The sequence below is a fragment of the Molothrus aeneus genome, chromosome 1 (assembly GCF_037042795.1).
Source record: "Molothrus aeneus isolate 106 chromosome 1, BPBGC_Maene_1.0, whole genome shotgun sequence".
NCBI lineage: Eukaryota > Metazoa > Chordata > Aves > Passeriformes > Icteridae > Molothrus > Molothrus aeneus.
Window position 1 is genome coordinate 58,800,254 of NC_089646.1, and position 22,935 is coordinate 58,823,188.

A 22,935-nucleotide genomic window follows, 5' to 3' on the forward strand; every position below is an offset into this window, starting at 1 on the left:
ATGGTTAGATGCAGACATGTCCAGAATACAATTAAAACTTCAACTCTGCAGCAGAGGATAAGTGTGCTTAGACTAATTCACCATCTTAGAATGCCAATGACACACTGGAGCATAAAACCTCTATTTTATCTTTATCTTACTGAGGAGAAATGGCTTCAGGCTGCAAAATTTGGTGTCATAGCTTTCAAATTAAAAAGGAGACACAATTAATTAAATTTCTAAAAGCATTCTGAGATCCTAACAAAATAAATGTAAAAGAAATTATAGGGTTTTTTATTCCAGATGTATAAAGAAAATTAGAAGTAGAGAGCCTTTTCTGTCACCTTATTTATTTTTGGAGGTTTTTGATAGTTATAAAGAAATAATTTACCTTCCTAAAAATGTGTGTGAGCCTTAGATAAACCATTTGAAGTAACCTGTTTCTTAACTCCTTTTTCAGTTACTTCTCAATGAGACAGATGGAATTTCTAATTTTACTGAAATTAAAGGACTGCTTGGGCCTCCAGTGAGTATATGCTGCTTTATTAAATCTTCAGATTTGCTCTATCTTCAATATCTTCTTTTGAGTATCAACTTGAGATGAGTTTCCTATACTTTAGGATTGTGTTTCTGCTAACTTCAGCACCAAACTCTGTGGAAGTACTTTCAGGCAGAACTCAGTTCTGTGTGAACAAACTGCTTTTACACATTTATATGAAATAAATTGGCTTATATCTGATTCTGAACTATATGCTCAGAATTATAGAAATGTAGAACTGTTGCAAAAATAGAGTCCAAGATGTACATTTCTTCCATTTTTTTTTCTTCATGATTTCAAGTTTCAAAGTATTGGGATAAAAAGTATTTTGCTCAGTTCTGCTTGAGACTTCAACTAGAAATGCTAGGCTCCTGTCTATGAGTTTAGTCGCACACAAGTTATAACTGTGAATGAAAAACTAGGTATTTCATAAGACAACAAAAGATGTGAAATTGAGGTTCTCTTCTAGCTGCAAAATAGTCCAGTCAAATATTTGAAATGCTGAATGCTTCTTGGTAATGATTTGAAGTTCCTAGGACTGGATCCAAAGAGAAATCTACCTTTTCTGGTCATGGAGTCTATTCAAACTTTCCCAAAACTGTACAACATGTTGCAATTTGCAAAAAGTTAATCACCACAAATTAATCACCTTACTTTACAGCTAGTTTAATTTGGGAATTCTAGTTTGTGTATTTAATTTTGTCTGTTTTCTTGTTGGTGAGCACAGTGATCTTCTCCACATTAAATCCCTGATGAAACAAAGAAAGTCAGAATGTTCATAGCCAATGGCAGAATTTCATTCTACACAAAGTTTGCAAAAACTTTGTATCTTATTATTACAGCTGCCTCAAAACAAATATTTACTGAATGTGTCATTGAACTGGGAAGAAGGACATTAGCTCCAGCAGCAGCTTGTAACCTTTTTCTGCTAGCCTAGCATGGCTCTTTACCACTTGTTAAACCATAGGACAACTCCATGTTATTGTGGCTGCATCCAGCCATACTTATAAGTAAAACAGTTTTCATGGAAGGGTATTTTCATGTATTTCCCAAAGACCTGGTTCTCCTAATCCCTGGACATAATAGGATGCCAGGACAGTATGGGTCCCCTTGTGTGAGCTCTGCCACAGTACTTGCCGCAGGTAATTCAAACCTTTGTTTTGTGATAGATGTTAGAATCACATTCCCACAAAAAAAGAAGCAGGTTCTGTAGGTTGAAGAGCAGTTGCAGTGAGAAAGCTTTGAACCTCAGTCTCAAAGCTCCTACCCTTGCCAGGTGCAGTCTCATAGTGGATGGGGAAATAAACATTCTGCTGATCTGAACCAGAATTTAAGTGTCTCTCTGCAGTTACCAGAGCAGGGCAATTTTAAATGTGCCCAAAACAAATCCCAATCTGTGATGATTCTATTCTCAGCCTATTACACACTCTGTTTTCTATCCAAAACCTCCAGGACCAAAATGGGAAAGGTGAGTGGCTGCTGTGGTCTCTGTGCTGGCATCTGGAAAAGATTCAGAGGAGGCTGAATAATGGTTGCATGCCTTTCATATGTAGAAAATGTCATCCTTTTTCAGTCTTTTCTGGATCTCTGCCTCACCAGTTTTTGAGAGTAAATGCTAAATTAGAAGCATAGGGTGTTGTGGAGGTTCACATCTTTACTGTCAACTGAATGAAGTTCTTAATTCAGTAGCAGATGAGTTGATATTCACAAATCACACAATACATGAAAAATGCATATTCTGTTTTACAAGCCTGTAATATGTGTTTGTAAGGGTGTGAGTTTTTTAATTTTGCAGGGGTCAGATGGCAAGCCAGGTCTACCAGGATTTCCTGTAAGTATTAATTGCCTAGGATTTAAACATATTTCCTAGGATTTTAAAGTATTTTTCAATACAGTTTAATAATTTTTAAAATGTATCTTGTACACAATTTGCATGAAGTCTAATAAATTTTCATAGAGGATGCTGCAGGTCTTAGGAAGTTACCAGCTGAGCTAGAAATTTATTCTGTCGGAAATGAAGTATATTCTGCTAGGCTCATCTCAGTGTCAGTTCTGTAGTTTAAATCTGGGTGTAATTAATGGAAAATTACTACCTAAGGAAAGGCCTATGCTGTATAGGAGAAACAAATGGAACAAATGGAATTCTAAATGTTATCTGCATGTATATGGATGTAACTGTGTTATTCCTCAGGCTTTTTTGTCACCACTACAGAATACAGGAAAGCCCTATAAGATGTTTCCTTTTTATTTTATCCTTTAGGAAATACTTATGATTTTTCATAACATACCAGGGCTATCATATAAGCATTTCACAACCATAGTATCAAAAGGTGCCTTTTGCTGTGCTATTTATCTATTGCGCTCAGGCTGCCATGCAAACATGTATAAGCATCTTCATCGATGACTTAGACATGGGACTTGGAAGGATACCAACTTTGCAGACAATACAAAATTGGGGGGTGCTGTTAACTCCCTCCAAGGCAGAAAGAGCCTGCAGAGATACCTACATAAATCAGAGGGCTGAAGGATCACCAGCTGTATGATGTTTAACAAGGGAAAGGGGCAGATTCTGCACCTGGGATGGTCACCCTGATTGTGCATGTAGGCCAGGGAATGAGATGCTGGAGAGCAATGCCAGGGAAAAAGACCTGGAGGTCCTGGTCAGCCTCAAGGTGAATCTAAGTCAGCAGGGCCCTGGCAACCAGGAGGGCCAGCCATGTCCTGGGGGGCATCAGGCGCAGCATGGCCAGCGTGGCAAGGGAGGAGATTGTCCTGCCCTGCTCTGCATTTGGGCTACCTCACCTCAACTCCTGGGGACAGTTTTGAGTGCCACAATATAAGAAAGACATTAAACTGTTAGAGAGTGTCCAAAGGAGGCCTGTGAAGATGGGGAAGGGCCTTGAAGGGATGCTGTGTGAGAAGCAACTGAGGTCATTTGGTCTGTTCAGCCTGGAGAAGAGGAGATGGAGGGAGACCTCATTGCAGCCAACAACTTCCTTGTGAGAGGAAGAGGAGAGGCAGACACTGTTCCTTTCTCTGTGGTGACCAGTGACAGGACCTGAGGGAATGGCCTGAAGTTGTGTATGCTTAGGTTAGATATTAGGAAAAGGTTCCTCACCACAGATTTGTTGGGCACTGGAACAGGCTCCACAGGGAAATGGTCACAGCACCAAGCCTGACAGAATTAAATGAGGGTTTAGACAATGCTCTCAGGCACATGGAGTGACTCTTGGGGTATCCTGGGCAGAGCCGAGAGCTGGACTTTGATGATCCTTGTAGGTCTTTTCCAACCCAAAATACTCTGTGATTCTGTGATTATTTAGCTTATGACTTCAGAAAGTATTGTTCTAATTATTGTGTTCATATTCTGTGTGATGGGATAGAATTACTTTCCCTTGTTATGATTGTTTGACAGTTCAGAGCATGCATATGGTCTCAGGATCCTTTGTCTATTGCCTGAGAACAATTAAGCAGAAAACTGGGAAAGCTGACAAAAGATGTTAACAAAATGCCGGCAAAATGCCCAAAATTCCACAGAAGGTTGTTTGGTGAGTCCTGAATATCATGGACTGCAAAGAAAGGGGGAAAAAACTCCTCAGACATACATTTCATTTGAAAAAGGACTGATAACATTTAGAAAATGATATAGTGAATTCTTGGTCTCTGTCCCTTATAGAACTTCTACAGACATGAAAATACCATTCTTGATCTCACCTCATGTCTTTAATTTATCTCTTGACAGATGCAGAAATTATGTAGACTTGAGTTTAGATCCTAGTGAGCAAAAAGAATGCTTCTGAATGCTCTTGGAAGATTGTAAAGTACAATTTGATCTGATAGGAATGCTTTCCCCACAAAGCAGATAAAGAAATAATCTTGTTTTCAAATAGATAAACTCTATTTCATATACCCTTTTTTTTTCTTTTTTTCCTTTTTTTTTTTTTAACATACTGTTAAAAATACACCTTCAGAAAGTCTGTTGAAAATCAGTCTGGCTGAATGATCATGGAAAGAGAGAGGATTGAGTACAGAAGAAATAGAGAATTTTAGGTTGAATTTCCACTCTTATTAATGTTTGCATATTTCCCTTTGTGTGTATCATCTACACTGTGATAAGCATCAGGTATTTTTCATTTTGGTCTTTCTAAAGACTCCTTATGTGATATCTGGTTTAGGGAATAACTTTATTCAGAGAGCAATTTTGTCTTGTAAGAATTCTTAGATTGCAATCAGAGTGATTTAAGTTCAAGTTTGCCAGTAATTTAAAATTACATTTAGTAAAGTAGCCTAGTTCCATATTGTTCATAAATATCACTATGGATTTATGTACTTGTTTTTGCCTAGGGCCCTCGGGGTCCAAAGGGTGATACTGGTTTGCCTGGATCACAAGGACCTAAAGGACAACAGGTATGAAAAAATGCATAAGAGAAAGTATAGACTGAGAAATGTGTTAGATGACAAGTACTTAGTGACATTAGAAGTTTAATGATTCTAATTTTTGTAGGAATTGGGATTTTAATTAGCTCATGTGAAAAATGTACTAGGGGGAATGGGAAAATGCTAAATGACCTCCCCTGATACAATCTTACCAAGAGCTAATCTTCCTGCGCCAGTGTTGAAATTCATCATGCAGTATGCACTTATCAGGTTAAGTCTCTTTAAACATTAAACATGAAGTGACCTCTTCTTGCCAGCTGATTGTTGTGCTGACACCCTGGGATCCTATCCAAAAGCCCAAATTAAAAAAAAAGATCGATTTTTTCCTCCTCCTATGCCAGAGAGGGCTTTGCCTACAGAATGAAGACTGCAATTTTCAATTCCCAAAGTTTAAGACTTTAAGACTTGAGGCACTCTCTTCTTAGGATTCTTTCTCCTGTTTCTTCAGAAAAAGTGTGTATTTTATAGCTCTACTGAGAGGGTACTAAAGACTGACTCTGTTCTTCTGTAAATACTGCAGCTGTTCAGTTTTTTCCCCTTCTTATCAACCTTCAGGAAGCAGGGGAGAGGAACATCTAATATATTGGGGATACCAAGAAAGAAAAACAAAACCACTTTCTGCTTAGCTGAGCTCACTTTCTCACAAGTAATAGGAAGACTTGGAAATGGTTAATTATGGTTTAAATGGGGTAGCAGATGAATAGCACTGTCATTGCTCAGAAGGAAAGCTTTCAGGCCATGTTTACCAGTCCCTGCTTATCATAAGGTTTTCTGTTCTTATACAAAATGTATTAAATGATCAAGCTCAACCTTAAAACTAGTTGGGTGATTTTTGGTTTAGGTTGTGGAGGTTTTTACTTTTGTTTTTTTGGTTAGTGCTCTTTTTTTGCTTCTGGTGTCTGCACTGGCAAGAACTCAAAACTTTGAAAGCATTTAATTTTGGATGCACCAAAAACATAGTGATGTCTCTGATGGTGTTTCTGAGCTGTGAACACCAGGCTATGCTCAAGAGTGAAGAAGTTTGGGAACCCCAGTGAAGGTGTACAGACACCTTTACTTAAAGGATCATGAAATTCAGCCTCAGGTCCATACATTCTCATAGAAGTTAAAGTCAGTGAAGCCAACCAAGTCTTAGGGAGATTCCAAAGTATCCAAAGTATCTTCAGGGAGACTTCAAAGACTCACAACAGTTTAAGAACCTGTGAGAAGAACTGAGTTATAGCACCTAGAGTTCAATGAAAGATCTGTAACCTGGACTGGCATTTTAATCAGCAATGCAATTGCTAGCTTCAAGCTAGATTTCTTCCATGACATCCTGGGAAAGATGTTGTAGCAAGCTGCCTGAGGTAGGAAGTGGAAAGTTACAGCTGAATGACCCAGCCTGGGAACGATGAGCTTAGCACTAAGTGATAATTTGTGGTGGTGGAACAGGACTTCAGAGGGTCACAGTTTGAGTGCTGGGACTTGACCTTCACTAAAGTTAATGAGGTTCCATCATGCAAGGCACATAGAGAGAATGATTCATGCTTTCCTGATAGTGAAATCTGAACATTTACTGGTCTATCAAGATGGGACATTTCCAGCAGGGTTTACTGACCATTAAGCTGATGGTACACAAGAAGACAATAACCTGTCTGCCTTTGGCAGAGACCTTTTGTGAACACAGTATGTTTCACATACTTACTCTATGGAGAGCAAATGAAGTCTTTTTAGAAAAATAAGAACTTATTCTTCTCAGGGAGATATTTTTAGTGTACTTTATTATGTTTTTAGAAATATTATCTCTTTTCTTCCCCGGAATTAAGATTCACCCTACTCACACTGATATCACTTTATGTTTGATATCACAGCATGACTAATCTGTCATGCCTCAAACAAAAGTAATGCTGCCTTGACTTCTGATTCACTGGGAACTGCTTTGTAAACAGTAATTACTCTGATAATTGCAGGGTGAAAAGGGAGAACCAGGAGCTATCATTTCTGCTGATGGATCTTTAACTGAATTATTAGGAAGAAAAGGGGAGAAGGTGAGCTAATACTGTGCTGGTTTCTTTCAGAATTATTTGGTGGCCATGTTACCAGCCACCTCTGCTAGACTTTGCAGGAATTCTCCTTGTCATTGTTCTCTATCTGTGTTGGTCCTCAACAGGGCGAAGCTGGAGTGATGGGACCAGTGGGACCAATGGTAAGATGATTCCAAAGATGAATGGTTTTTTATTTTTTAATTTTGCTTTGGCCTCACAAATATTAGTAAATGTAAAGGTAGCATGGTTAGCTTTTCTTTCCTTCTGAGTAGGGATGATAAGGAGTATTTGTGCTTCAGGGCCATCAGTCTCCTTTAGAAAAGAATGTGCTTGTTACATATGTGGTGCTGTAACTACTGACTTATGCAGAGCTTAAATTCTGGTAGAACAAATGTATCTGTCACTGTCTAAGCTGACCATGAAATATCATCAGAGCTAGAAACTTGGATGATTTTTGACTCTGAGTGAACTGGGTTTGTTTAGCTCTGAAGATAAAAGATTAAGAGGAGCTCTAATTGCTCCCTGCTGCGGCCTGAAAGGGAATCATAAAAAAAAAAATCAGGTCCTTCTCAGAGGTGCACAGGAAAATGACAAGTAACAAAGACATTGTGACATATATAGATATAAAGGCAAAAATTCATGTTAAAAGTGATTAAACACAGAAATAGGTGCCCAGAGAGATGATGGATTCTGGAACAAGGTGTTGAGTGGCATGACCTAACCTACAAGCCTAACATACAAGTTTGTCTTATAAGCAAGGGGTTGTGCAAGAGGATCCCTCTCTTTCCACCTAAATTATTCTCTGTTTATATGATTTACATTAAAACAACTAATTGTATTGGCTCAATTTCTGTCAATGCCAATAAATTGCGACTGTGTTGGATTCTGAGAAAGCTGTACACCGGGCAGCAGAGTAGGACCAGGTACCAACATCAGGATTTAGAGGTCTTCTTTCAGGTATTTGGTATGATACTTTTGACTGGACATGGAAGGTCATAAGAAAGCACAAAGAATTAGTTATAAAATAAGAACAGTTGCCCAGACTCAGCAGTGTTAGGGTGCCAATTTCTTCTAGTCTAGTATTCCAAAAATCAAGGATGTCGAGGATGTTTCTTTGCTTCTGCTTTTGATGTAGCCTGGTCACTGTTGTGTCTTAGTGAATGTTAGTGTTGACATTTCTGCACACTGACGCTCATAGGAGATTTTTACATCAGTTTCTGTAGCCTTCCAAAGGGGATGACTGAGTATGCTGAGTAGCTGCTTTTTAAATTACTGTGTATCAGAATACCCTGAGGAGGCTATGCTAACTTACCAGAAAGGATGTTCCTTTCCTTCTCTTTGTATGACTGCAAGATGATCTACCCTTTTGACTTGACACAGAATAACTTTGAATGAAAGTGGACTTCAGAGATGATCTTGTGCACATCACTGCCTGGAGCAGGTCTCTTTAAATCAGAAACTTGTCAAGTGAAGTTTTCAATAACTCTTAGGATAGAAATTCCACAACCTTTCTGGGCAGCACATTCCAAACATTTGACAAACTCTGAATTAAAACATTTGTCCTTATATTTATTTAGAATTCCTCATGTTCTGGCTTGTGTTCACTGCTACTTGCTGTGCATCCTGCATCCAGCAGACAGGTCCTTTTCCTCTCAGCCCCAAACTTTGTGGTTTACATCTCCTTTTATACTGCCTTCATACAGTTCAGCAAGCAGACAAGGAAGTTCTGGCCAGCACTGGTAGGAATGGTTACCATTCAGGAAAGTTTGGCACAGGGAGCCTGTCTCAAAGCTTTGCTCAGCCAGTTCTCTTCTGAGCACAGAACTCAGGTTTGATCATCACTGCTAATGGGGTGGTACAATTTGGTGTTGTCCCATAGAAAAAGATCCATCTGTAGTTAGTGTGAGGCCTGTGCAGCAAAAGTATACAGACTTCAAGTGCTGTGTCAGAGACCCTGGCAGATAACTTATTCAAGGTTTTAGTGCAATGGTCCTGTTCCACTTTGCTCCAAGGGAGTCTCTGACCCAGGAACAACTTTGAGGCAGTGGGGACTCTGATTGTTCCTCTCTGCTTTTAGACCCATATGCAGATTTCCAGAATTTAAAATCAAATCCCTAGTCATTGCTCTGCTCCTCTTTGAGATTTCAGGTGGACAGAAGGTAGGATCACAGGAGCTTGGAGCACAAGGAGCTGCAGATGAGAACTAGGGATAGTCAGGAGGTCAGTACAATTGTTAGCAAAAGCAGAAGTAACAGACTGAATCCAAGCTCCTGCCACCAGAGGAATGAGGATCTTGTACATGCTGGATTATGCTGTTCCCTGTGGGTGAAGGAAATGGCTGCATATCACTGAAGGAGAGCACTTAGTGAGAACCTCAGTGTCCCGATCTATTATGCTGGTGTAAAAGAAACTTATGTGGTAAGCAAAACTCCTGTGGCTTCCAAGCTTCCTTCTTTCACTTCTAGCTGTGACTGCTGGCTTCTCTCAGGGAGTTGCTAACACCTGACAGACTGGGCTGGCACTTAAAGAAAATAATAAAGGTGGCCCCAGCTGAGTCAACTCTCGCATTGTTAATGTTTGAAATCCCAGCTGAACCATGGGATCAGACACTGCTCGCTATTTAAACTGAAAAGGTCTGTTTCTAGTTGTTCTCACTGCTGATTAAAGTTCGGATTTACATAATCTTTAAAGGCTCAGGTACCAGAGAGTGAAATAGGAAAATGCTTTTGGATTGTTTTTTTTAAACATTTTTACATTTTTGATTGCTTTTTTCTTTTGTCCCAAACCTCATTACTGGATGTGGTATCATGGAAAGGTGAATTTTGAAATTTTGGGGGACAATATTGAAATTCACCAGCAATCTCTTGTCTGATTGAGACACAGGCATTAACTTTGTTCACACGGGTAGAAATTACCTTCAAACAGGAAATAAAATAGAAGATTAATAAAAGTCTTACCAGCTGCAAGTAGTTTCAGCTAACATTAGTGAGCTTTAAATTCTGATTACAATGGTGATATTATAAATTAATATGTTCATATGCTAACTGAGTATGAATTTCAGGTCTAATCCAGTTTTCAGTTTCAGCAGGAGCAAAATTACAACAGTTAATCCATGAATTTCAGCTAGATGATAAGAGAAATTATCTTCTTCATCAGATAAATTTTTCATTAATGTACATATCACTTTTCACTGAAAAGATATGATGTGAAGGGTTAAACACACCCACTGTCAGATGTAAGTGGTATCTGTGTGAGATCTACAGACAGATTAACAAGTAATGCAAGAAGGAGTATCTCAGCATTTCAGTGAACTAAAAAAAGGAAATGAAACCAGAAAGGCTGACACAAATGTAAAGAGTTTGTCTAGACCCTTGTGGTTTTGGTGAGTTTCAGGAAGCTGACATCAGTTGAAAGTTTGAAGATCCTCAGATTTGCTGCTTTTTGTTGATCACTTGCAGGCTGCCTAGAAGCTGCATGCTTACAAATGCCCCATCATAGGCCATCCATAGTCCTGGACCACCTTTCCCAGGCAGCCTGCTTGTCCCCTCTTTTTGCAGTTGCTTGTATTACTTTGTGGAGCCTGGTGAGTCAGTCAAACCTGTATAAAGAAGGAACAATTCTGTTCCAACTATCTGCCCCATGAATCCACGAACCCATGCTGGTGAGAGGCAAGTAGAGGCCTGGCACTGCATGAATTCTTAGGCCAATCCACAGATATTTCCTCACAGAGCCTGATTAAAAAATAATTAGAAATAAGAAAAAGCGGGGGGGGGGGGGGGGGGAAGAAGATGAACAAAGTGTATATCTCTAACTTTCTTTTCTTTTCCTGACTGATGCATTTAATTTTTCTTCAATAGATGGTGAGTCAGTTTTGAATTGCATGCCCTACAAGAGTCTGGGAATTCAGACTTCATTGCAGATAGGTGGTCTTTTCCAAACCAGAGCTGTTACATGCAGTCCTCAGCTTCTGAGATCACTCAGTAGAGCAAGCAGAGAGGATGTTCTGTGCAATCACAGGCAATCGCAGGCTGATTTTTAATGTAGATATAAAATTATGTTTCTTATACTTAATAATCAAATATAGGTCAACAAAATGGGCCACAATTACTTTTTTTTTTTTGTTCAGGGACCAATAGGACCTACTGGACCCAAAGGAGAACTTGGCTTCCCAGGACGCCCAGTATGTATGATGCTCTCAAGTGGGATGAAGTGGGAAATCTTGCTTCTGACAAGATATATGACATTTATCATTATTATTTATAGTAATAAATTATTTCTACTTATTTCAGGGCCGTCCAGGACTGAATGGACTGAGAGGTGTGAAAGGTGATCAAGGTGAAGCATTTAATGTAAGTTTTTTGTATTTCAATTAGTTACAAAATAAAATCTGTTAAAATCTGAAGTCTGATTTATACTGATCCCTTTCAAATGATGATGGGACTAAAAACCTGAAATGTTCTAGAAATAATTGTGTTTCTGCTACTTTTCCTCTCTAGCAGCAGTCATTGAAAAGTCAGCTTCTGGCTCTGTCTGGGCAGTGCTTGCAGATACACATAGTTGTGTCAGCTCCCAGGTGTAACAGTTATGTGTCACACTCACTGCTACAATTGCACCTTCAAATAGCAAAAGATTTGGAATTCCAGACTTTTTAATATGTATCAAGAAGTTCCTGATCCAGGCCACCAGTGTGACCTCACATGATGTGAAGATACTCCCACAGGCTCTGACCTTTCTAGCCCAGATACAAATAGCACTTGAGCATATCACAGGGAAGTGGTATCTACCTTACTAACAAGGAGACACTCACTAATACCTGCTACCTGCTATGGTTGCCATGTGCAAGTGTCCGAAACAATGACCTCTGCACAGGTGGCAGCATATTCATGCTCACCTACAGCCTGTAATTGTGGAGTGACAAGTGATGAAGCAAGCTCCTGTTGCTGCAAGTCTGTTCTCATGAAAAGATTTCAGACAAGTTGTCTCATGACAAACACTGAAACTGAACAGCACAAGAGCTAGCACTGCTGAGCATAGACAATAAGCTTCACAACAGCAGAGTCATTTGTGTGGTTGTTCTGATGTCATGCAACAATCTGTGCTAGGAAAATTGGTACCCATGCCACAACAGCAGCTAATGCTATTTCATCTGCATCAGAGATAATGCTGAATAAAAGTTACAAGGGTATGTTACTGTGCTAGCATAAATTCAGTATCACTGTATTTCATTAGAGAAATTTTTATAAATGGATTCTGTTATAAGAAGCCTCTGGTTCTAGTTTGCTCAAAAGAAAAAAAAATATGGCACACAAGCTACAAGGCACAAGTGTCTTGTCCATCTAGACAATAAAGATAAGTGAGATGATACTGCTTTATGTGAGTAGCAGGGAGACTGAGAATTGGTAAGTATCTTTGCAGAATTAGTAAATATTTAGGTATCTCCACAGTAAAAAAGACCAGGTACTGAATGTGGCTTACACCCCTAGAAGAAGGTATAAATAGAAATATAGTTCCTAGAAAGTGAAAACAGACAAATAAGACAAATTCTAATTGGAAGAAAATGAGAGGAAAATTACTACCCACTGAGAGAAAATATAAGAGTAGATTTTCCTTTCCTCCATATCTTCAAAAAATATTAATGTTCATTTTCTGGATTGTCTGCCTTAACCATACAAAAGCTATTGTAGCAAGTATAACTAGATGCAGTACATCAGGCTGACAGGTTAAAGCAAACAAGTAAACAAAGGAGGCTACATGTTCTAGTCGTCCTTCCTGGAGTGCTCAGGGAAGATGAAATCTAATGGATCTCTAATTACTGATGAGATGACATATGTCACCATACAGAAACTTGCATTGATGTGGACTGAAAGGTGAACACAACCTTGTGCCAAGTTTTCAAATTACACAGCTCAGAGCTGACATATTTTTGTAAAGGCAGTCATACCCTCAGTCTAGCAGGGCTCCTCAGCATTGTTAATTAGCATGGACCTATCTGACTGGCACTTGAAAATTTATGAATCTTAGCAGTCTTGAGAGATCTAGATCAGTGTAGAAAACCTAATCTTCCTTGGATGAGAGATAAACTCTTTTGATTTGTTTCAATAAGCAGTGCTTTAGGTGCTCCAGTTTGCAGTTGGGGTTTATTTTTTGTCTGATATCTTCCTTCTCCTACTTTCTCTTACCAGGGCCTTCCTGGCTTGCCTGGGCCCCCAGGGCCCCCCGGACCCCCAGGACGAATACTTTATATCAAAGGAGTAAGTGCCACTGGGCATCAGGGGCTGGTTTGGAGCAGAAATGTGCTGCTCTAGAAGCACTCTGCAAAAGGAAACATGAAAACTGGTTTCAGTCTACACAGGTCACTGTGAGTGACCTTGCTTGTGTGCAGAGAAAAAAAGATCTCTTAACCAAAGCCACTGTCGTGGAAGAGTTTTGTCCCCATGGGCCCACAGAGAGGGACATTATGACAGACCTGGCAGCCAGCTGGGCTTTCTTCTAGGGAGGTGGGGATTTTGTTTCCAGGCTTAGCCTCATCATGACTGTTAGGTTTATGTGGTGTGTTACATGCAGTATCATACCTATGCTCACCAAAGTAATTTCCCTCCTGTTTTCAATAGACAGTTTTCCCAGTCCCTCCCAGGCCTCATTGCAAAATGCCAGTAAGTGACACATGCAGAATCTGCTCTTTGCAGGATGCACGGCCATGACAGAACATAACCAAAGCAGCTGTACACCTAAACACCATAACCTTGCAGCTTTTTTCCCCCTGCCTTCTGCTTTGCACCAGGGATGTGTTTTACTTGTTCTTCAGGATAACAGATTTTCAAGTGTTTAGCCATTTATGAAAACTTAGCCATGTATGAAATATATAACAGAACTAGAAACACTAGACTCTTTTGCTTAAAGTACTTTGATTACTTGTTTTTGTTTTTTTTCTAATACTTTTAATGCCTTTCAAAGCTTGTGTTTCCATAGTTTAGGAGTTGCTTTGGGGACCTGAATGTGTATGCATACAGGTACACATATTTTTTAGATATATGTATAAATACAGTCCCCATGTTGTTATGTCTCTAGCTGTTTTTAATTTCCCTTTCCAAAATAAGATTTGTTATGTGTTTCATTGTGGCATGAAAGACGCATCAGAAAAGAAAGATCATGTTCTTTATTTGACCCTCAAATGCACTCTGTCCACATAGAATTGCATCAGGTGAAGATCTGCCCCTCCTTTTCAGAGAGTATGACAAAGCCTTCATCACCTTCAAAGAACCTGTAGTTTCACACATAGTATGAAAAGAGAGGAGATGGATTTCATATTTTCACAATGTCCTAGTGCAATTTTTCTTTAATGAATTACAGAAATTGCATCCTAGAATGACTGGTGAACATAGTTCAGTCCTGGAAGTATTTTCCCTAGGGCAATATCTTACTGTTAAGCTGTGGGGTATGTATTTGGAAAGGTTTCTGTCTTTGGGAGCCACAGTCCACCCCTGAATAGTGTGGGGTTACACTTTTCTGCTAAACTCCAAGTAATACTGTGCCCTCTCCTCCAATTTGCATTCCAGTTCTTTTTCACTGATTTTAGAGAAACAGCTCCTGACTTCTTCTATGCTAAATGTACTGATACTCATCATTGCCCTAACCCTACTGCTGAAAAAAGTTGTATCCCAACTTGTGATCTTTTTAGGAATTAATGATAAATAGCCATTACTCTATGGTAATTTGCCATTTCTGCAGTTTTGGCCTACCACCTCCACGCATCATTTTTTTACCTCTTAAATTTCTCCCTTTAATCTTCTCACTCCTATTGTATAACAAAGTAGTACATTGATAACAGATGTCCTTAATCACACACATATTTGTCAGCCTCACTTCTGAAACCTGACTGGATGAGGCCCTGAACAACTTGCTGTAGTTGATCCTCCTTTGGGCTAGACAACCTCCAGAGATGCCTTCCAGCCTCCACTCTCCTCTGATTCTCTGTGGAATGATTCAAACAAAACAAGCCTATTTTCTCTGAATTTCAGATAATAATAGCCACTTTTCCAGAAGGTTACAATCAGTGAAAAATAGCACTAACTTTAATGTGCACGAGTAATAGAAACATGTACTTGTAAACATCTCTTCATGCACCTGAGTGTGCTGGATAGATCTGTCCTACATTTGTGAGTAATCTCCTAAATCTATCCAAGTTTATAGATAAGAAGTCTGCTATTCATGCCTGTATTAATGAGTGTTGATAAAGAACTACAGACTGAACCCCAGCAGTTTTTCTTCATGGAGACTGAACTTCTGAAGTTAATGGAGCCACCCATGTGAGTAAGACTTCTATGGGCTGATACTACAGGATTAGCCAGATGCAGCATCTTCCATTTTTTCATACAGTTGCTTAGTTTCGTATAAGTAGCACTAGAAAGTACCAAGATTTCCAAGCACTGTGCCACATTTCAGTTCCTGCATTGTCCCTAGTTTGAAGACAGGCACAGAAATAAGTGGCATGCCCACTGTTACAGGTAGCTGGTGACAGAAGGGGATAGAGTAAAATAGCTTCAGTCTCCCCACTGTGGTATCAATGCATCTGGAGCACGGGTTAACATCGAACATAACATAGCCCTGGTCTGATGAAGATAATTATAAACACAAGCTGTCATCTCACAGTCAAAAATCAAATCCTGCTTCCAAACATATTATTGTAAATTCAGAATTGTTCTTGGAGAATGAGTTTTCTGATGCTTCTCTGGCATGACTGAGAGTAGAATTTGCTGATGCCTCCAAAATGCATGATGTTACCCTTTTGCTGAAAGCATGTTGCATGTCAAAGAGAGCATAATCCTCATAAAAACTTGATCAGCTAATACTCAGACCCTGTCAAACTGGAGATAATCCAGAGTGTTGTTATAATATTTACTAGCATGCAAACTTGCCAGGGTTTTCAGTCACACTAAGTAATGCATGTCCACTGACTAATATGTATGGATGATTTTTAATGAATTTCTCTGTCTGAAGGTGAACCTTCCCTGTCCTGGGAATCAAGAAGTTCTTAATGACCATGGTGGGTAATTCTTTCCTTGTACCTTGGTTTAAATAAGGGTTTTTTTGTTTGTTTGTTTTTTGGTTTTGGTTTGGGTTGGGTTTTTTGGTTTGGTTTGGTTTGGTTTTTTTTGTGGGGAGGGGGCGTTGGTTTTGGATTTTGGGGGGGTGAGGGTTTTTTGGTTTTTTTTTTAGTTGGGTTTTTCATACTTAAGAGCTCTTTGCTTTTTCTTGATTATTGTATAGGAAGGGAAGGGAAGGGAAGGGAAGGGAAGGGAAGGGAAGGGAAGGGAAGGGAAGGGAAGGGAAGGGAAGGGAAGGGAAGGGAAGGGAAGGGAAGGGAAGGGAAGGGAAGGGAAGGGAAGGGAAGGGAAGGGAAGGGAAGGGAAGGGAAGGGAAGGGAAGGGAAGGGAAGGGAAATTCAAGGACTGTTTCTGCATCTGCTCCAGTGAAATTCACAAATGGAAAAATAGAACCAGGTCTGTTCAGAGGGTTTTAGGCTGGGTGGTTAGGGAAAGGGGAGTAAAAGATTTTTGTGAGAGGGAGATTGTCTTGCACATGTTGGGGTTGCTAAGAGAGGACAGTCAGGCAGCCATTCAATGATCATGAGTGAGAGAGGCATCGAAGGACAGGAACCATGTGCCCCACATATATGGAAAATCTGCTCCCACTTTCAGTGGTTTGGTTGTCACTGCTACAGTCTCTGCTGCTTTCAAGTTCTTATGAATTTGTGATGCTATTTATGGCAGGCACTAAAGCAAACAGAGATTCCTGGGGACTGCACAGTTCAGCACACTTAAAAGGACAGAAGGGAGACAGAGGTGCTCCAGGACCACCAGGTATACTAAATCTAATCTGTCATTGACATCCTGTGGAGGAATATGTGTCTAACTCAAAAAGCAATTCAGCAAGATACTTGAATACTTATCTCTGCTGCCTTACCTGCCTAGAGATTTATACCAGTGTTCACTGATGAACCGACACACAGAGCAGCAAAGCTCAGTATGTTATCCAAAATACCTTCTGAAAAGATAGACTGCACATTCGTGAGCATTATGAATGTGTTAAATATAAGAATAGATATTGAAATGTAAGTGGCTGGTCACAGATTTTCTGACATTTTAGAAGGACATAATGGACACTTCCTGAGATATCATTTTCTTGTCAGTCTTTCTGAGTCAATTGTGCTAACATCCAGTGCTTCACATTTCAGGGTGATACACCTGTGCATTCTGAGTTCAAAGCAGTCAGTTATTGCTGAGAGTCCCACTTCTAACAAGAGGTGGACATAGATTATTTCCATTTCAACCAATTTTTCAATATTTTCTGATTTATTTGTGAAAATTATGAAGAGTCGGTATGCACTGAAAATTCCAATTCACTAGCAGTAGGAGCATCATAAGAATTATTCCTCACCCAAAGATTTGCTTTCTGTATAAAAAAGTGGATACACATTGCTAATTCTCACAAATTCAAAAAGAGTTACAGAAACAAGCATCTGTTTGAAAAGATTGTAATTACAAGCACTTCATTTTCTGTACATTTTTTAAAATCTCATATACTGAGATAAGGCTTTGAAATAGAAAATGCAATATATTCAATTAGTGTTGCTATACCATATTAATAGTAATTTTCCTTTAATGCATTGCTAATAACTATATTCTCCCCATATAATAACTGTATTAACGCCTCACTAGGTCTACATGGATATTTCTGTCTTTGTTCCAAAGACATAATTCTGCTGACTGAAGACAACGTTTTGGTTATTTTGAAGACAACACTTGTTTGTTGTGATAAAATCAATTTTCCTGTCTTGTCCTCATTAATTTTTATTCTGATCCAATATCTTAAAATAAGCAGTCAGTGATTTCCAGTCATCAATAAACTTGTCAAAAGAAGAAGCAAAAAACTTTCCTAAACAGAAAATAAGAAAATTTTCTCTTCCGTGCTGCCTTATCCACCATGAACATATCTGTTCCTTTCCAGGTTCTGCACTGAATGTAAATTATTGTCTTAGAAGTATTTTCTTGCCTATATCTGATGATTTCAGGTGCTTCATAAGGAGAAGATTATGAGAGGATTTCTCTTAAGATTTTGCTGCAAAACTGCATCTAGTAAAGGATGGTGAAAATAACACAACAATTCTGGTTAAACTGAAAACTCAATTCACTTTTCTCCCAAAATAACAGAGATTCATTCACTTGATCCAATAGATCAACCACTTGATCCAATAGATCCAATAGATGAACGTTTTCTTCAACATTAAGTTGAAGCATGCTAAGACCAATTCTGTTGCTGCTTTAAAAAATATTCCTGTTTGGTTTTTGCTTAATGATGTAGTTGCCAAAATATTCTTTCATACAAAGCAGTTCTCTAGTTCTCACAGGTGTCCACATAACCACTGACAGGGAAAATGTACAAGCCAGTAGTTGCATAATTAAAGTACAGGAAATTTTTCAGAACCTTTTCTGAAGGGAAGGTGGCTGAAATTCTTTTCACTACATTTGTTGAGTTCCAGGAATCAGAAAAGCTTTTTGAACTGTGGTATTTTTCAGTGCAGTGGATTTATTTTTGCTTCTCACAAAATGTCACCTCTCCAACCTTATAAACAGGGTCTATTAATTGATAACATGCAAAAGTATGAAGCCAACACAAAAAGTATGAGAGCAAACTCAACAGACATGGGCTTCATTCAGACCTAGACTACTTGCTGGTCATCCTAGAAAGACCTCATATAGTGCTCGATGTAGACATTAACACTAAGCAACATCTGAGAAGGACACCTGCCATTCCATTCCACCAGTCCATTCCCTTCCCCGCCTTGTGTATCACAAGGATCAAGCAGATCACTGCTGCAAGCTGTTATTGGTAAGGTTGGAATAAAATCCAAACAGGTGCCATAATGAGAATACTTTTCCACCCCACAATGTCTGTTCAATTCAATTTTACCTGAGGTGGCACACTGGGAAATGAGCCCTAGGGCTTGCAGAGGGTTGGGCCCAAAGGTCTCAAAACTTAATCAAAACACATTTGAAGGAAATGCACTGAACTGTTATAGGAAGCTGCAAAATAGGGGTTTTTTTTTCCTAAATGTACATCAAGCAGATAATATTTAAAGGCTTTTTGAACCTTTTGTGCTGGCTTGACAGCTTTGGTTGACCAACTTTGGCAGACAACACAAGTGGTATAACCACTTGTTCTATTGGTTTTCATGATATTGGTTTTCACTGCAGAAAAATGTCAAGGAAGAGTTATTGTACAATTGTTGCAGCACAGCAGCAACACTATCTCTCTCTTGTCTCTGGTACTATCTTTGCAGGAAAGATCACACATCTACTGATGGATCACCCCACTACCAGCAAAACATATGAAAAGCTTCTCTTTTACCTTGGTTTTCATCGAAGGGGTTAACATGGATATTTCTCTTTCACTCTTCTTCCCAGCTGCTATGTTTTCAGAAAATTGGGAATTTTTTGTATTTGAGCCTTCTTTGCTTCTAATTTTTATGAAATCCCAATCAGATTCAGATGTTTTTAAGGTGGAAGAGGGACAGACAAGGGACAGACAAGATAGGCTGTGTAAGTCTTGCTTTGTTAGGGAACAAAACTAAAAATATGTTTGATATAAAGGTTAATGCCATTATTGTAAATAGTTTTCCATTAAACTCCTAAACCAGTAATACCAAAAGCAGTGCTTTTAAAAGGAAAATTACAGATAATTATTGTACTTTATTTTGTTTTCTTCATTTTTCAGGTCCACCTCTGCCTCCATCATATTTCAGCCACTTTATTAGTAGCATAAAGGTAATTATATTCCATTTGTGTTTGAATTCTGTTAAGCCTTTTTTAAAGTGTACTTTACTCTAAATTAAGCACAAACCAATGCAACATGGTGAAATATAGAAATATAAGGGCATCAGCAATTGCAAATTATATTCATTTCTTAAACTTTAGCTACATAGGCAAGTGTATTACAACTATAGAGATAGCATTGGCAGAGGTCTATAAAGATTACTTTTGAAAGAAACTTTATTACTGAGGCTTTTTACCTTCCCAGTGGTATTGAAGTGAGTCATAATTCACTGTTACCTAACATATCTGCTTTAAATGAATGCTTTTGTTTCCATGTCAGCTCAGGTAAAAGACATCCATTACCTAAAGGGCTTCTAGAACACTGGGTGAGGGGAAAGGGGGTAGAAATCACTTGCATGTCATGTTATTTATCTTTTAAGCACGCTGAATAAAATTAAATTATTAAAACCACTTTTCCTGGAAGCTCTTACAGCAAAGTATACCCATATCTTAATTTGTTTAGCCTCTTTCTGTTCCATTATTCTCTTGATTGCTTCAAGTGACAAAAATTAATAAAAATATGATATTTTTAAAATGTTTTTAGGTGAATAGGACTCTATCAGTAGAAGAACTTATAAAATGTAAATCAAATCATCATTTAATGACGCTATCAAAAGTGTTGTGCTGACAGACTCTTGTAAGGGGTCTTAATGCTGCCTGGTTTTAGGACTTTATTTCTGCTTGGCTGAGTACACCCAAGTTATTCCTATTGTATAAAGTGTCCCATGTATGTGGCAAAGCTGATAGGGTTTCTTTGACCTTACAGTGTAATGTCTGTAGCTGTACAGATTTATCTGCCAAGAACTCATTTTTCATCTAGTCCTTCTACTCCCCAAAACGGCCTGGAATAAAGAAACCTTCTGCGTCGTGTTTATTGGGAATCCACAAAGACTAAAAGTCAGAGGAAGGGCTATACATAGCCATGTCCTCTGGCTGTTTGCAGATACCTGCCATTTTTGCTTTGCCCTTTGCCTCTTCTATCCATGGGTTTATTTCTCAGAAACCTGAAAAAAGTCAACCAAAAAAAAAATTTGAAGAAAAAAAAAAGCAGACAAACAGAAAAAAATAATGTGAGGAGGATGTATAAATGCTGTGGCTCATCTTGCACAGATATATAATAATGTAGTAATTAGATGCTGCTTCTTACCTATTGCTTTGTTTCCCAAACTAACTGATAATCAGCCATGCAGAACAGAAGACATACTGTTTCAAGTGTCTGCAATTTTGTGTGGTGTCTCTTCTGTTATCCTGGTACACACTCCCACCATGCTCTGCTCACTTTGTCAAATACCTTCCAATAGCTGTCCATTTGATGTCAATCTTGCTTTCGTTTTTCCTTGGTGATGGAGGAAAGCACAAAGCCAGGCTTTTATGCTTCCTCCAACTTTCTCTTTGCCTCCAGCTACAGCACTGAACAAGGTTTTGCTGGGTAGAATAGCAGGAAACAGCAACAGAGGCATTTTCTCTGCCTCCACCAAACCCCACCTCCCCTAGCCCTTGCCCTATGTGAGCCTTGCAGCCTCAATAGAGAAATCATTCCTTTTCATCCCATATCACAGAAGAAGAAAGAAAGTGATGTTAAAAACATTTCAAACAAACGCTTTCCTTTACCAAACTCAGAGATTTCAGGTAAATTTAAAAGGTCAGTGCATGATGTTCTGGTCTCACTTCAGCTCAACATTTTAAAATACATTTTCTTCAAAGGGTGAAAAAGGAGACAATGGAGTCACTGGTGTAAAAGGAGAAAAAGGAGAACCAAATGGAGGGTTTTTCCTGACAGGACCTCCTGGACCTCCAGGAAGACCGGGATTAATTGTAAGTCATGCAAGTTGTAGAATGGGAATATTTGTGACTACCCATTTAGAATTAATTTAGAAGGCACTTAAAAGAGACAAGCATCAGGATTGCTAGGAACTATATAAAAACTAACATGCTAAGCATTAGGTGAATAGGAGAAAATGTCATTAAGTGTAAACACAGACGCTTCACTGCTGTGCACAGAATTACTTTGCTATGAAATACTGACATAATGTTGTGCTCAGCTGTCTCATATAGCTACACCAGTATGTAGATCATGCTATTAACAGCATTACAAATCAAAGCAGCATGTATAATTTGTGATACAACTACTTATACCCCCATAATACCAAAATTAGCCATATAAAGTTAGTCAGAGGCTGACTTGAAAATTACTGGCTATCGAAATAATTAATCCTAATTTCCTAGTAATCCAAACACATGACTGAAAAGACCAGTGTGTAGCCATCTGGACCATTTCTGTAAAATTCAACCAGTGCCTAGTGTATACCTTTTAATTTTATCTTCTGGCAATTGCCACCACAGCTGCTTTGGAATAAAATGCACCAGTTCTTTGGAACCTAGTTTATCCCTGGGAACTGGCAACAAATACATGCATTGCATTCCTCTATTTCCATGTCTGTGTCAAGAACCATGAATGAGTGGGCTGAGGATTAAGCTGAGGATTAAGTGCTAAGTTAGCAAGACCACCCTAAAAATCCCCCTAGTTCTATTCCACATTGCTGAGAACCATCTCCCTGTTTAGAAACTGTTCTACTGGCACAGCTGAGCTCTCCTTGTCCAGGGTCCAATGTGTTCCATGTCTGCAGGATGGTGTGAGCACAGGGAGCAGAAGTCCTCCTCAGTCAGGCTGAGGACACACTGCTAAACTGAAAATGAAGGGAGTTGAAGCCTTTTTGTTCTGCAAGTCTGGCAGCTGGAGAGGTTAAGGGCTAACATTTGATCACAGGAGGGAGAAGACAACACTCGTCATCATAAGGTGTACACCTTGCATAGACACACTTTACATTAAAGTTTTCCACAAACCCTCTGAGCCCATCAAAGCAAGCAGTCTCAGCATGAACAGAGTAGAGATTCAGGATTTTGAGAGCACTGTTGAGAGTTTTGCAGGTATCAGCTGCACAGGGGTAGGTATGAGATTATTCAGAAAGCTTTCCGAAATTTAAATCCTTGACTTTATTTCAGTATATGGTTAAAATTTTCATTTTCCGCTATGAAAACGAAAATGCCTCCTTGGAGAAAATTACATACAGACTCATTTCTAAAT

General features: G+C 39.0%; 1 protein-coding gene across 1 annotated transcript in view; it reads left to right on the forward strand.

The window, feature by feature from the left end:
* The window catches only part of COL15A1 (collagen type XV alpha 1 chain), a 116,733-nt gene that overhangs the window by 83,713 nt on the left and 10,085 nt on the right, over positions 1–22,935 (forward strand). The window contains exons 22-34 of the mRNA XM_066571677.1: positions 440–505; positions 2,313–2,348; positions 4,862–4,924; positions 6,904–6,981; positions 7,104–7,139; positions 11,105–11,158; positions 11,268–11,327; positions 13,161–13,229; positions 13,590–13,631; positions 15,976–16,021; positions 16,749–16,838; positions 19,753–19,802; positions 21,555–21,665. Coding sequence (XP_066427774.1) covers positions 440–505; positions 2,313–2,348; positions 4,862–4,924; positions 6,904–6,981; positions 7,104–7,139; positions 11,105–11,158; positions 11,268–11,327; positions 13,161–13,229; positions 13,590–13,631; positions 15,976–16,021; positions 16,749–16,838; positions 19,753–19,802; positions 21,555–21,665 — 801 coding nt within the window. The remainder of the gene's footprint in view (positions 1–439; positions 506–2,312; positions 2,349–4,861; positions 4,925–6,903; positions 6,982–7,103; positions 7,140–11,104; positions 11,159–11,267; positions 11,328–13,160; positions 13,230–13,589; positions 13,632–15,975; positions 16,022–16,748; positions 16,839–19,752; positions 19,803–21,554; positions 21,666–22,935) is intronic.